At 39.2% G+C, this 14,961-nt stretch overlaps 3 protein-coding genes across 4 annotated transcripts; 2 read left to right on the forward strand and 1 right to left on the reverse strand.

Moving 5' to 3' along the window:
- The first annotated feature begins 1,190 nt into the window (after positions 1-1,190).
- LOC103953511 (serine/arginine-rich splicing factor RSZ21) lies at positions 1,191-3,126 on the forward strand. Of its 2 annotated transcripts, XM_009365250.3 has the most exons (6): positions 1,191-1,352; positions 1,511-1,620; positions 1,735-1,823; positions 1,990-2,227; positions 2,541-2,669; positions 2,845-3,126. In XM_009365250.3, exons 2-6 carry the CDS (start codon positions 1,532-1,534, stop codon positions 2,849-2,851), a joined length of 552 nt encoding a protein of 183 aa, XP_009363525.2. In that variant the 5' UTR covers positions 1,191-1,352; positions 1,511-1,531; the 3' UTR covers positions 2,852-3,126. The 2 variants fall into 2 exon arrangements, with proteins under 2 accessions (XP_009363525.2, XP_009363527.2); XM_009365252.3 differs by lacking the exon at positions 2,845-3,126 and having other exon boundaries at positions 2,541-2,673.
- A 1,473-nt stretch (positions 3,127-4,599) lies between these two features.
- On the forward strand, positions 4,600-5,589 carry LOC125471371. Its single transcript, XM_048571699.1, has one exon. It carries the CDS (start codon positions 4,600-4,602, stop codon positions 5,587-5,589), a length of 990 nt encoding a protein of 329 aa, XP_048427656.1.
- Positions 5,590-10,166: 4,577 nt separating this feature from the next.
- On the reverse strand, positions 10,167-14,961 carry LOC103953513 (probable carotenoid cleavage dioxygenase 4, chloroplastic). The gene is made up of 2 exons (XM_009365255.3): positions 14,289-14,961; positions 10,167-11,314 (listed from the first exon to the last, which is right to left on the reverse strand). The coding sequence occupies exons 1-2, from the start codon at positions 14,959-14,961 to the stop codon at positions 10,215-10,217; spliced, it is 1,773 nt and encodes a 590-aa protein (XP_009363530.2). The 3' UTR covers positions 10,167-10,214.

Genomic DNA, 14,961 nt, shown 5'->3' on the forward strand with positions numbered 1-14,961 from the left:
TTATGTTGGTCCAAACTCTTCACTATAAATTTAGAATTTGTTTATAATTTGCTTTCATACGAGGAAAAACACTTTTATGAAAAAAAAATAATGCTTTTAAATGTGTTTCACTTAATAAAACTTGGAAGTTTTAACACTGAACTTTTATTAAATTTCTAAAGTGTTTATAACAACATCACTTCCACTAGAAAAGTTTTCCAAGTACGTCATTAGTCTTGTTTGATGAGAAATATCAAACGCTTGCACGCCATTTTGTAGAGAGTATGTTTCTTAAGATATTTCTAGACAATAACCAATAACTTTCAAATGGAGTAAGCAGAATCATTGGAAATATGACATGGATTAATAAAGGGGGTGAAATAATGTGAAGAAGTAAAAATTTATCCTACGAAAATGATTTGAAAAACATAGGGCTCGTTTGAAAGTTCTTTTAAAATGATTGAAAATACTTTTGGTGAAAATATTTTTGGCTTTTTACCTAAAATAGTCACTGATAATTGCATAACTCCTCATTTTGATCCCTGAGATTTGAAATCAATCAAAGTTGTCCATGAGATTGTCCATCATCAATCATTTTGTTCATTCCATGAAAAATATCCATTAAATAAGATAAAATAACAAAAATACCTTCAATTCTTTGTCAAATCATTTTGGTCTATTGCTTGTTAAATTGAGGGCATTTTTGTCATTTTGATTCTCAGTTAACATAATTTTTTTGCGGAATGATCAAAATGATTGATGGTGGACAATCTCAAGAACCATTTCTATTGATTTCAAATCTCAAGGACCAAATTGGTGAGTTATGCAAATCTCAAGGACCATTTTGGCTATAAAACCAAAATTTTTAAACCAATCTTTAGTAGAAATCCAAGTGAATTATAGAAAATCATTTTAAGTGTTTACTGCAAGAAAAACATATATGATACTTCTTTAGGCACTTATAGTGCTTATAGAAACCCAAAATTAATTTTACCAAAAATATTTTCGATCATTTTAAAAGTGTTTTTCAAACGTGCCCGAAGGCATATGTTAGCAATGACGATGGCTTTGGATATTAAAAACTTCATGCCGTTCAGACACCATTAGAAGGCTGGGCCTTGAGAACAGATAACTTTACATATAAGCCCAATAGCGGGCCAGTTGGGCTCCCGAAACTCACAGACAAGGTTAAAAGAGGAGATTCACCATAAGGGCTAAAAGGGGAATGTACAATCCATCGAAGAACACGCGGGGAAATTGGTTCTGGTTTCTAGGGTTTAATCGAGCTCTCCGATTCCACCCGCAGAGCACCCAATCCGTTTCCCCGTCGCTCTGATCAATCAAAGTTCACAAATTCTAGGGTTTTTTTCAAGGTAATATTCAATGCTATTTTTCCCTCTTTTCGATTCGTTAATCATTGAACGTTCGATTTGTTCTAATTTTTCCTTGAAAAGTTCGATTCTTTCTGGAATTTATATGAGAATTTTTTTTATTGGATAAATTTGTGTTAAATATATTTGTATTTTGCTAGGTTGAAGGTGGTATTGCGACGATGACTCGGGTTTATGTTGGGAATTTGGACCCTCGAGTGAACGAGAGGGATCTGGAAGATGAATTTCGGATGTTCGGCGTTCTTCGCAAGTATTTTCTGCTACATTCCTCTTGTTTTTTCGTTGTCTTAGCGAGTTGTGATCAATTTTCATAGGTTTGAAGGATTCGTGTTGCTAACCGATATTTTTATGAAATTGATGACAGTGTATGGGTTGCACGAAGACCGCCAGGATATGCATTTATTGAATTTGATGATCGCAGGGATGCTCTAGACGCGGTTCAAGCTTTGAATGGTTTGCCCAACTATCCCACTCTAACTGTATTTGTGTGTGTTAATTTGTTTTGTTTTGACCTTTGCAACTATAAGTGATAAGTTGGTGTCTTATTTTATAGTCCACACTATCTATTGCATCATATCTTCATTTATTCTTCCTATCTCCCGTTTTTTTGTGTCTACAGGTAAAAATGGATGGCGTGTGGAGCTTTCTCACAATTCTACGGGTAGTGGAGGCCGTGGTGGTGGTGGACGTGGGCGTGGTGGAGGAGAGGACTTAAAGTGTTATGAGTGTGGTGAACCTGGTCATTTTGCTCGAGAATGTCGCACGCGCGTTGGTTCACGAGGAGTGAGTAGTGGAAGGCGTCGAAGTCCATCCCCTCGACGCCGCAGAAGTCCTAGTTACGATGGCTATGGGCGCAGGTGTGGCCATCTTTTTTTTTTAACTCACTCTGTTAAAATTGTGATTCTGTATTTTGATGACCCGTTGTCTTTCCATTTTATGCTATTGTTGCGTTGAGTGTTTGAATGGTTATGAGAATTGTTTGTACCCTGATTAACCGCATCCTTCTTGACATACTTGTCTCAGCTCACTTAGAATTTGCCTTGTGCTTGCCAAGTTTTTTTTATTTGGAACACAATATTCCTAATGTTTGTCTACTTTTGAATTGAAAATATTTTGTTCTTGATGAGGAGAATTAAAATTATTACACTTAAATGATATCTTTTTTGGCAGGAGTTATAGTCCGCGTAGGAGAAGATCACCTCCACGACGCCGTAGTGTTACACCTCCTCGACGTGGACGGAGCTATAGCAGGTCTCCTCCACATCGCCATGCTCACCGTGCTTCACCTTATGCCAATGGGTAAGTCATGGCTATACAACGTTTTTACAAAATGGTGAAAGATATAAGCTCGAACAAGTAAAGTGTATTTGGAATGGGACAACTTGTCGAAAGTGTTAGGGCTTTGTGTTTTGGGACTTCTTTTCTTGTAGATATTATCGAGTAGCTGAGTGCATCTGCTTGTTTGCCTCTACAGGGACTAAGCTGGAATTGGAGCAACTGCTGGATGACTTGGAAGGATGATATCTCTGCTATATGGTAGTTCTAGTAGGATTGACGAGAATCATGTTAGTTATGTCGATGTCGTGACAATGGGTTTTATTAGAAACTTGGATTGGATGACTTGGACATCATTTGCCTCGGCTTTCTCACTTCTGCGTGCTAAAAATTTGAGGTTGCTTTCCTACTTTGAAGGTGCTATATTATATCTGTTTATATATGATTTTATGTGAACTCTTTCTTTGTGGTTGGATTTTCATTGTTTGCATTAGATGTTCCTAAAGTTTGTTTGTTTTGATTTGAGGTGTATTTTCGGCTAAAACGGCTTCGTTTCAACACTTACTGCATCTTAGCGCTCACAATTTCTATCTCTGCTCTGCATCCATCAAAGTCTTCTTCTTGTAGTTGCTCCTGCGTATTCTTCAGTGAAACTGGAATATCCACGAACTTTGGTACTTTGGTTGCACGCGACACCTTTTTATTGCATTCTTCTCCAGCAGAGCTTCATGAACACCCTTTTTTGTTGGTTCAAGAAGATGAAGTTGTATCCACGAACTTTGATACGTTGGATGTCTACGCGTAAGTCTGCTTCTCTTTCCTTGAGAAACTTGGAAGCAACTGGCCATATTAGAGTGTCGTCATCATCTAGCGTGTATCACAGTAAGACTCCACTTCTTAGTTCTCCGCTTGCTGATCGAAGAAGGAGAGTTTGGTTCTCAGTGGTTGAGAATTGAGCATTTATGGTAGTAGTCTTTGAGCGTAGTAGTATGGTTGGTTAATCTACTGACTAAGTGCCAATGAGCTGACGATCTTTTTTGCTTGTGGAGTCCATCTCACCCCATCATTAGTCACAAAGACTTGGTTTTTGACATCTTCTGGTTGCGGTACTCTTATTTGTGCAGCATAGTTCAAACCTACCACATACTATACAAGACTAACCATTCTTTTTTGGTTGTATGTTCTTTGTTTGACCATTGTAATTAATGATCCAATTAGTGGATGTTGCGAACAGTTGAGAATCGAAAACCATATTCTGAACAAGATCTTGTGCGTAATCGTGCGTCTTTAGCGGATGTTGCAAATAATTAAGAATCGAATACCATATTTTGTAATTTACTTCGGGAATCAAGTCAAATGTTGATCGAACAAAGCATGTGGAGGTTAATCGATACTTTGTCAAAGAAAATCCTGTAAGGAAGATTGTGTTTATACCGTTTGTGAATTCTGAGGACCAGCAGGTTCATGTTCTTACTTAGGTAGTATCTAGTAAAGTTTTTTAGGATCCAATTATCAAATTGGGCATGTATGATATCTATGCACCAACTTGAGAGGAGTGTTGATTTGAGTCTTAACATGTAAATATTCTAGGAGTCCTATTTTAGATAGGACTAAGATTTGTTTGATTGTAATCTCTCTTGTATTTAGTTTTCATATCCTTGTAATTATATTCCTTATAGAATAAGGCAAACATACGTATATATTGTAAACTTAAATAATAAATAAAGTAACGAAGTATTTTAACGTATTTCTTCTCTTTGTACGCGTTTTGTCGTAAATCACCTAGGTCTAATCTACATGGAGGGAGTCTTGACTTGGGTGCAACGGGACGTGCACGCAGCCTTTGACCTAACCATGAAAAAGAATTAAAACTGCTCAAATGATTTATTAAATGATGTGCTTTGGATAATCAGAAACTTTCAAGTGTGAGTGGATCGAGCTTGGAAGCGAAGCCATGGAGATGGAAAGCAATCTTGTGATGAAGAATCAGAAGCTGGAAGCCTCCGGTATTCTCAGGAAAGCTCTTATAATCCCTGCCAGAAACATCAAATTCTTAACTTTCACAATCCTCACCTCCCTTCCTCTCTTCTGTTTCTTGATTTACTATGAATCCCATCTCCAGAAAATCATGGTTGAAACCTTGAAAACCCTAAACCTGCCTCCGCGTGAGGCCGGCATGAATCGCTACTTGACTTCCTTCAGGTTGAGTTGGTCCATTCCAGTTGAGGTATCCAGAAAATTGAACCAAGATTTTCCCAATGAGTTATTTTATCTGGGGTTTCTCTTTGTGGTGCCTCTTCATCTCCTCCATTTTGTAACCGCGATTCCGATCGTTTACTTGGGATCTAAGATACACACAGAAGAGAGTCCAGTGATGACTCTAAGAGAAATGGTGAAAAAAACCTTTGACAAAACAAGGCTGAAGGGAACTTTTGTAACATTTTCTTATGTCCTTGTGTTGTCAAGTTATACTCTGCTAGGGCTGACATGGCTAGGAATAACCTACTATGCTGTCTTCCGAAACTTCAATGATTTCGATGCTTTGTTGTATGCTGTACTGTGTTGGCCGGCATTTGGGCTTCTGGTAATGTATTTGGCATGGAGTGCTGTGTGGAATGTGAGCGTTGTGATTTCGATACTGGATGGGGCGGGCGGCATCAAGTCGTTTGGTCAGGCGATATATTTTAGCAGCGGATGTGAGTGGAGAGGGTTTAGTTTGATGCTCATTTTCTTTTTCTGGGAAATAAGTTTGAGGTTGCCTTGCCTCTATTCCGGCTGCTACAAAAGCAGGAATTATTTTGGTGGTATTATTGCACAGGTTTGCTTGTTCTGCTTTGGGAATGTGCTGAAGTGGATTGTCTGCATGATATATTTCTACGATTGCAAGAATCGCGCGGTGGAGAAGAAATTGAAGATGCAGGCTAAGAAGAGAGGCAGTGGATGAATATTCTGTTTTCTTGTAGCTCAATTTGTAACTTTTATTTTGGTAGTTTTAATTAATGTGTTACTTGGAAATGAAATTGTGAAGATGTTGCAACCCTTCATGTAATACTATTGCAGTTTGGATGCATTCTTCCATCAAATTATATGTCTTTCTCTTTTACTATATTGATAAGAATTTGACATTTTGCAGCACCATTGCTAGGGCAACTGTATTATCTCATCGGAATTTCAAAGCGTCCAACAATCTACAGAAACAAAACCAGTAACTACATTGCTGTTACACTGAATTATGTATTACTGCATTGTTGTTGCACAGGGTAAGAATTGGTCAATTTTGGTCCTTCCACAAAGTAGGCCAACCTTTTTTCGTTATCTTTTGTGAGCCAAGAGACAAGGTCAAGAATATAACAAACCAATGGCCCCCTCTACATGTGAAAATTAACAACTTTGGGCCATGATAGTAATGTTGTAATTAGTCGAGAAACAAATGGGGTTGTTTCAAGAAGAGTTAAAAGTGCTTTCTGACAATCAAAAGCACTGCGAAATTTGGCAGAAAAACTTACATAAAAATATTTTTGGGAAACAGAGTGCTTCCGAGTGCCCTTTTTTAGGAAGCACTTGAATTTTTAATAAAAATCTCAACGTATTTGCATCAAAAGCACTTTTAGAAAGAAAAAAAAAAAAAAAAAAAAGTTTATGAACATAAGCAATTCCGGACGAGACTTAAAGTTTAAGTCAAGTCTACCCTTGGCTCTCCAAGTATTCAATAGGCTGAAATCATCAAGAAAGACTTTTTCTGTTGATGGTGGTTGGGGTGGACTTGAGTATTGACTTGGACTTTTCCGCATTGCTAATTGCATCAAGAAAGACTTCAAAGACTTCATGTTCATTTAGAAATTCACGGTTGTATATGAAACCGTGTGGATTGAGCTTGGAAGTGAAAGCGATGGAAAGCAACCTTACGGTGAAAAATACTTAGCTTCTTGCCTTCGGATTTCTCCCCCCTCTCTTCTGTTTTTTTCCCCTAAAAGTTCATGGTTGAAATCTCAGAAATTGTAAAACAAATCCCTGATGATCTCCACTTCAATTGGCTCATACCATTTGACATAGCCAGAAAAATGAAAGACTATTCAGCTGGATTCATTCATCTCGGTCTTCTCTATCTGGTGCCTCTCCATATCCTAGAGCTCAGCACCATGCTTTTGATCGTTGATTTGGCCTCAAAGATCTATGAAGAGGGATCGACGATGACTCTCAAGGCAATGCTACATATACCCTTTTGAGAAAACTGTTGTGATTGGCTCATATTATGAGTTGGCAACAATTTCATCTCAACCATGTGGAGTGCTAGCTACTTTCGGCTAAAGAAAGGGACAAAGAAAAAGGGGGACATCATTATGATGTCTAGCCCTTGATTTGTGGCTTTTACAAAGGCAAAGAATTGGCCTTGTGTGATGAGCCGAAAGAGAGAAGAGGAGAGAGAGAAGGCGGGGCCTTTTGTTTATATTAAGGCATTTGGTTATGCCTTTGTGAAGTCTGAAAGAGAGCGTCCAAGGGGGAGAGCATTCGGCTCTCCCATGGAAAAGGTTGAACATGGTTTGAGAGAAAATCAAGAGAGCTAGAATGAAAAGTATTCTAGTGAAAGAACTCTTGGGGTAGAGTGAGGCTCTTGGGAAAATTCTGTGAGTGGGTGTACAAGGGATATGGGATTGGGTTATGTCGATTTAACTCATGTATATTTGTACTGTTATTCTCATAGTGAAGAGCAATATCTCTCCGGGGACGTAGGCAGTTTTTTGCCGAACCTCGCAAATTTCTTTGTGTCTTTATTTCTTGTATTTTATTTTGTTCAACTGTGTGTGATTTTGGTGAGGTTGTAATCTGAATCTCGGTTCCGCACTAACGAACGGGCCAAGGCACAACAATTGGTATCAGAGCATCGTTGGGGGCTTTGGTTCGTTGGAGGTCCAGATTTGTTGTTCACCATGGAATTTTCAGTTGAGCAGTTTAAAGGGAGAGGCGGTTTTGCTCTTGGTAAAGGAGAGTAATGGAAGCCTGAAGAAATGGAAGCCGTGTTTAGGGATGCTTGGATCAACTGCGAAAGTTGATATTGAGGAAGAAGACAAAGGCCTCTTTCTTCTTACCTCACTTTCAGATTTGTACGAGAACCTTGTGAAACTTTACTGCAAGGAAAGAAACAGTAAGTTTGGAGCAGGTGCAAGCTTCTTTGGTGTGGAATGATACACACAAGAGACCATGGATGATGGTGGGCACAAGACTGCTTAAGCTATTCAAGGTTGAAATCGTGGAAGAAAATTGGAAAGAGGATCTGAGAGAGACAGCAGGTTCGGATCCGGTTCCGAAGGCAAGGGTCCACAGTGCTACGGGTGCAAGGCCGGGTTAGCAAGTTTGTGGTGGAAGACTTTGAGTATGCCCTCTAGGTACTGGAAGCAACACTTCTCCTGGTGATGTTTAGTCTCAAGTGTTGCAGGGGTTTTGCAGCAGGTGGAGCTATGGGATTCACAGGTGATGAGAAGGTCCTGAGGTAGGAGGAAGTGTGGGAATTTTGTCTGGCTCGATGGGTTGTTGCTGGAAATAGGCGCGCTGACGAGTTTCCAGGTTGCAGACAATGAAGAGGAGGAAAACCTGCTGGAGGAGACGAGGATGTGTTGAGATCCTGTCTGAAGCTAAATGGTGATTTTTAGCTTGCAGCAGCTGCACATGCATTGGCAGTAACTAAATCGGAACAGGACCAACGAGGTGGATTCAGAGTGTGCATGCTGGTAAGATATTTTACTTGGTGTTTGAGGACCAAAATAAATCGTGCATGCAACAACGTACAAGGTGACAGTCGGCGCGGCAACTCCCAAAGATAAGTAAACGTGGGTCTTAACTCTTAATCACCATGCTCGAGTATACTCAACTCAAACTAGCAATTGGCAAACACCAATACGTGTGCAATTAAATTTGCTTCTTAATTTTCTACGTTTCGTCACATCCACAAAACTGTAAGAAAAAGTTGCCTGCTTTTTAGGAATATTTGTCAATAGACTGCCGAACATAGCCACCAAACCAGCAAAGACAATCCTTTCATTTATATTTCATCAATTTTTGAAGAGAAGAGAAATACAGATCAAACCTTATAGATTAATCCTTGTTTCATTTATCTTGCAATTTTGAACATTAAACAAATTTTTAAGAATTAATATGGAATGGGGATTTTAATATTTTGAAAGATTTGTTTTTGTAACTTGTGGGAGTTCGGGAAAAGACAAATTATAGTGTTGTTGGGTGGTTCTGAAGAAAGTAGATCAGTTAAGAGGAGAACGTGGGAGAAGAGCGATTGAGGATTTTTTTGGCGACAGAGTGCAAAGAGAGGAAGAGGAGAGAGCTAGGGTTTTTTTATTTAATTTTTAATTTTGAATAGGGCTGCTATGTTTGTGTGGATATAAGGTTCACGTAAAAAAAAGTAAAATTCATGTTCGTGTAATTACTAAATTGTTCATAGTTTTTATTTATGTTCAGTTTTGTCTAGAAAGTTAGAATGATAATTTTACGAAGTTTTGGTTAAGAATCAGAATTCTATTAATATGTATAGATTATTGTTTTATCAGGTGTATGATTGAAAACTGAAAAGAACAAAATCAAACGGTCCTTTAATCATCAGAAAATACTCTGCGTATTTTCGATTGTGACTGGGATGAACGCGCAAGTGAAGGCAGTGGACATGGAAGCAACCTTGTGATGAAGAATTATGAGAAGCTGGAAGCCTCCACTATTCGTTACAACAGATATTGGTATTGTTGCTCAATGTTGGAACCATATTGGACTATAAACTTATCTCATTCGGGTTTTGAGTTTAGTGGAAACTGAGAATGGTTAGAGTTAATAGGTGAATAAACCTCTTTCCTTTAAAGTAGGACATTAAGGGTTAAACATGTTGGTGAGTGGATATCCCACGTTGGAGCACTATAGACGTGTGTTTTGAACAAACCGTTTTCCTTGATAGGAGGAAATGGTTATGGTTGCACATTTATAAAAGTATAAGTCCCTGCTCAAGAGGAACATGTTTGTATATCAGAAAATCTAGCCCTATTCTAGAAAGAACATAAGGTCCTCCTTGAGTAGAATATTTCCTTTTCATTTCCCAGCGATCAATGGCTTCACAAAGTCTGAACTCAAATCACAGTACTTGATGCATGTTCGTAATCTATGTTTGCAGCTGTATTAAATTCCAACACTCAATGCTTAGATCAATTAGCTTGTTCTGCTTTGGGGAATTAGTATGGTGAAGTGCGATCACCTACATGATTTATTTATGCGATATAGAATTTAATATAATTTTGATATTATCTTTAACTTAATCATCAGTCCAACAAAATGTGGTTCGTACACACCAGATAGGCCCAATAAACCATCTAATTGTAGATTATTGTCGTACTTCTCCGATACATGTTTATAAACACCAATTAATGGTAAATTTTTTTATTTTTTTATATTTGAGCAAAATTAATTGTATTTTAAACTTTTATTTTTTATTGGAAGCTTTATTGTAAAATATAAATATGTGCAATATATTTTTGTTTGTGTAACGTTTGCTATGTTGCTTCATGGGGACATATGAAACTACAACTTGTTGAGATCACTTTCCCTCACAAAGAGTCCGTGGAAGCCATAAGGCACCCGCCGGGGCATCCTCACAGCAGCCACAATGTCAAGCTGAGGAGACTTTGCATCCATCACCAAGAACCTCGATTCCCCAGCCTTCTCATCGTGAACATACGACACCAAAAACCCGTCGTCCTCGTCCGCCTCAGGATTCTCGGGCTCTCTGGCTACGAAAAACGGCTCGCCCCCGTAGCACCCCGGCCCAAACATCCTGCTGGCCACAATACACTCCTTGTGCTCCGCATTGGACACATCCAATTTTACAACTCCTGATATCTTAGGCATGGGATCACCCACAGCTACATACACATACTTATTCTTCCTCCCGAGGTAAGCCGGATTGATCACGGCGAAATCCAGATTTCTGGTCGAAATCAGCTGCCTCGTCACAATCCCCGTTTTGAGATCAATCCGAACCTTCTCAACCAAGGAATGAACAAGATCCATCCTCTCCATTGTGTGCTCTGCTGACAAAACGTTTGGTGCCACCATCACAATAGCATCGTCCTCATCCCATGCATTGGTGGCGTGTACGCTGTTGAAACCCGGCACCTCAAACCACCTCATCTCCGACTCGTCCTTTGCGTACCGCGGAATCACTCCAATTCTCGGCACTTTCGAGGGGTCCAAACCAACGGGGGAGGCTCGTTTAGTGATCATGTCAATAAGGTTCAACCCAATTTGTATGTCAGCAAATATGGCATGTTTTTTGGTGATTGCGAAGTCATGGAGGAACGTTGGAGTGACCATGGAGAATATCGGAACGTCCGGCTGCTTCACGCCATTCGAATCAAAGTGGAAGTAGGTTAGAAACGGCCGTATAAAGCCATAGCGGAAGGCGAAGGCCTCCCCCGTGTCAGGGTCTATCTTGGGATGAGCTGTCATGTTCATGGAGAGCTTGCCATCGAAATCATGGCGTCCCAGAGTTTCGATATCTCCGTTGGACGTCAGGCGGATGGAGTAAGGGAGATCGGACTCGCCGAGAGCATAAAGTCGGTCGCCAAAGAAGGCCAAACTTGTGTTTGCAAGACCAATGCCATTTGCAGGATTGTATTGGCCTATAAACAAAGTAACGGTGAATATTTGAATATTACATCGATCATTTGATAGTAATACTGAATGAAAGATTAGAATAAAAATATAATTAATTTAATTTTGTTATGACAGTTATGTACTTGCTAATGTTGTACTAAGTATCAGAAATTACTCCTTTTTCTTTTGTGCTCATCCTTTAACTTTTGGATGGAATAGACCAAAGAAAAATTGAGGAAGAAAAAGGAGATGTGGAGTAACAAAAAAGATCATTACTACAATTATCATGTATTTGTACTATTTATTTGGGCCCACAAATGTATATGGATCCCATTTTTATTAAAGAGATAATAAATAATGATATAAATAGATAGTAAGAACAACAGTTTTGAACAAAAAATAAAGGGTTAATTACAAAATACTATTTCAACTATTGGTGCCACGACACTTTCATACCTCATCTTTTAAAATTGACAATTTCATACCTCATCTTACGAATTTGTACCAATGTCAGACCTCCGTCAGTTTTCTGTTAAGTTTGACCGTTAAGTTATGAGCTGGTAGGTGTGGGAACCACATCCTTACCCAACTAAATTAAAAAATTAATTAAATACAAATAAATATATTTCAACAAAAAAAAAAAACTAATAAATATAGAAAATCATTTAAAAATTTATTAAGAAAATGTGGGACCCACCCCATCCCCCACCTCCCACCTTTTCCCTTCCCCTACCTTTGTCCCTTCGAAGATCTTCGACCCAAACAGAGGCCCAAGACCTTTCCTCCTCCAACACCCCATCCAAACCCCCACCCACTCCTCTTCTGATCGCTGCCAATCCCAAGACTCTGACCACCGCCGCTCCCCGCCATCCTAAACCACATCCCACCTCTGACGCCAACGTCATCCACATCCTTAGCTATTCCAGCTAGTTCTCGCCGGACCACATCCACCACTGAGTTCTTCGATTCTCGATCCCCTTCGAAAAACCCTACCCTCTACAAGTACTATCGCAACACCATCATCGCCAAATCTAGGGCCATTAACCTTTCTCGAAAGCTCACCTTCATGGACCCCCACAAGTCTCTAGTTGACGACATCGGCTCCGTTCAGAGGATTTTCGATTTCCTCGAGGCGTGGGGTTTGATCAATTACATTCATTCCGCGCTCAACAAACCCCTCAAGTGGGAAGACAACAGCAAGGCCGTCGATGCTTCTTCTAACGGAGGCAGTGAATCCCCCGCCTACGGTGCCAAGGAGAGCCCCAAGAAGATGACCTGCAATGGTTGTAAGTCTGTTTGCAGCATTGCCTCAACTATGGAGATTTGAAATTTAGGGTTAAGGTTTGGGGGAATTAGGGTTTTCTGTTTGAAATTGGGGAATTAGGGTTAGGGTTTGGGTTGAAGAAGGGAGGGGGTTCTAAAACAGAAATAAGGACAAAGGTAGGGGATGGGACGAGTGTGAGTGGGGATAGGGACGGAGGAGGGAGACCGCATCCCAAAGAGAGGAGAGAGAGAAAAGAGAGAGAGGGTGGTGAAGGAAGGTTGGGGGGACAAGGAAGGGTTTGGTGGCTGTCGAAAAGAAGAAGAAAAAGGGTTGGTGCGGGTGGAGGAAAAAGAAGGGCGGATCCCTTAGGCCACTTTTTATTCTTTTTTTAGTTTTTTAATTTTTGAATATTTTATTATTAAAAATATATTTTATTATTTTTTTAATCTAATAGGATTAGTGAGTGGGTCCTGTCTTTGGCTACGTCAGGATTTAACAGATAAAACAACAGAAAAACTGACGGAGGTCTGACATTAGCACAAATTCGTAAGATGGGGTATGACATTGTCAATTTTAAAAGATAAGTTATGAAAGTGTCGTAAAACCAATAGCTGAGGTAATTTTTTGTCATTTACCCAAAAATAAAACTATAATAGTTTTTTTTTTTCAATAGTCAGGACAATTTATAATAAGAAAAATGAACAATAATGATTAAATTGAAGAAAAACTATTTTGTTTCTTTATCAATTTAGTAGCCATAAAGCCGACATGTTTTGTAGTCCGGATCGCTAAAGATTATGTTATCCAATTTTTTTAGGCTTAAATGTCAAAATAGTTTCTGTGTTATAGCCATATGGCCAATTTAGTTCCCGTATTTCGATTTTGACTACTTTAATTCTCATGTTTGTCTCTATTAACCAATTAAGGACATTTCATTCAATCTCTTTTAAAAATTTCATATGAGAAATAATTACTCTTTCTCTTTTGAGAAAAATGCAAATCAACAAGAAATAACACATATAAGAAATAAAACTTCTAATCTGAAAAATGATTAAGGTTGTGACATAGAAAAAAGAGGGAGCAATGTTAGGGAGGAGGTCAGAGAGTTGGGAGGAAAATAATTTTTAATTTTATTTCATTTTAAATATTTTAAATCAAATAAATTATAATTTTATAATAATATATATATTTTTTATAAAAATTAGATAAAAATGTCTTTAATTAGCGAACGAAAAGAAAGACAATAACTAAATTGGCCAAATTAGAAACACAAAGATTACATTGATCCTTTGATTAAAGGGAACTTTAACGAAAAACTCCCGGTACAGTTCACTTTAACGAAAAACCATATTTTTACACTAAAAAGTCAATCATGATACTATTCACTTTACCATTTATTTTTTCCTTATTGTTAAAACTAAAAGTTTTCAAACCATTTTCATTAATTTCTCTTTAATTTTAAAACATAGAAATCATTTTAACATTTAAGTCAATTTTTTTAAAGGAAAACTAATAAAAATGGTTTGAAAACTTGAGTTTGAATGATAAGGACAAAATAAAGGGTAAAATGAATAATACCAGAATTGATTTTTTAGTGTAAAAATATAATTTTTCGTTAAAGTGAACAGTACCGTAGATTTTTCCGTTAAAACTCTTTTTTTTTTAATAAGAAATATGTAGAAGAGAATGCATTGAAATGTTTGCGTTTTAGGTATGGAATGGATTGTGGACCCTACCTGTAAAGACCCGGGCAGCGAAGAGAGCGCCACGTGTGGCGGAAGCGGTGAGGCCGTTGAAGCCAGAGAAGACGTTGGGAAGTATAGGGTGGCCGGCGTCACGCTCAACGGTGTACTTGTAGGTCTTGACGTATCGGCTGCAGAGCACCGCCCGGCCTCCAGAGATCCTAACGGAGTGCAGCATGCCGTCCCCGTCGAACAGGTGGTAGGGCCCACGAGGAAGGTATTGCGGGTTGGGGCCATTGCGAATGTAGGCTCCGTCGAGGCACGGCGGCAGGGAGCCGTGTATGATCTCACACTCCGTCGGCGAGAGCTCCTCAACCGGAGCAAAGTTGTGGGAGAGCACGTGCCTGGGGTCCACTGAGGGTTTCACTGGAGGGTCGATGAAGCTGTTGATGAAATCGTCCAAAGCATTGAAGATCACTGCGGGTAGCGCAGAAACTGTTTGTTTTGCCGCAGTGAAAGTTGAGGCATTGTTTTGAAGAGCATGATCGGCTTTTGCCGCTAGCGGCGGTGGTGGAGTGGTTCTCGGAGGCTGCTGCGACGGCGGCGGCCTTGAAGCTGGTGGTTGGGAGCTGGGTCTTTCTTCCATTCTGATAGAGGAAATACTGCTGAGCTTGGGGGAAGAGAAGGCAGGAAATGCAGATAGGAAGGAGGAAGAGAAGGCGTCCAT

The sequence above is a fragment of a genome, unplaced genomic scaffold (assembly GCF_019419815.1).
Source record: "Pyrus x bretschneideri cultivar Hongxiangsu unplaced genomic scaffold, Pyrus_bretschneideri_v1 Contig6, whole genome shotgun sequence".
NCBI classification, from domain to species: Eukaryota; Viridiplantae; Streptophyta; class Magnoliopsida; order Rosales; family Rosaceae; genus Pyrus; species Pyrus x bretschneideri.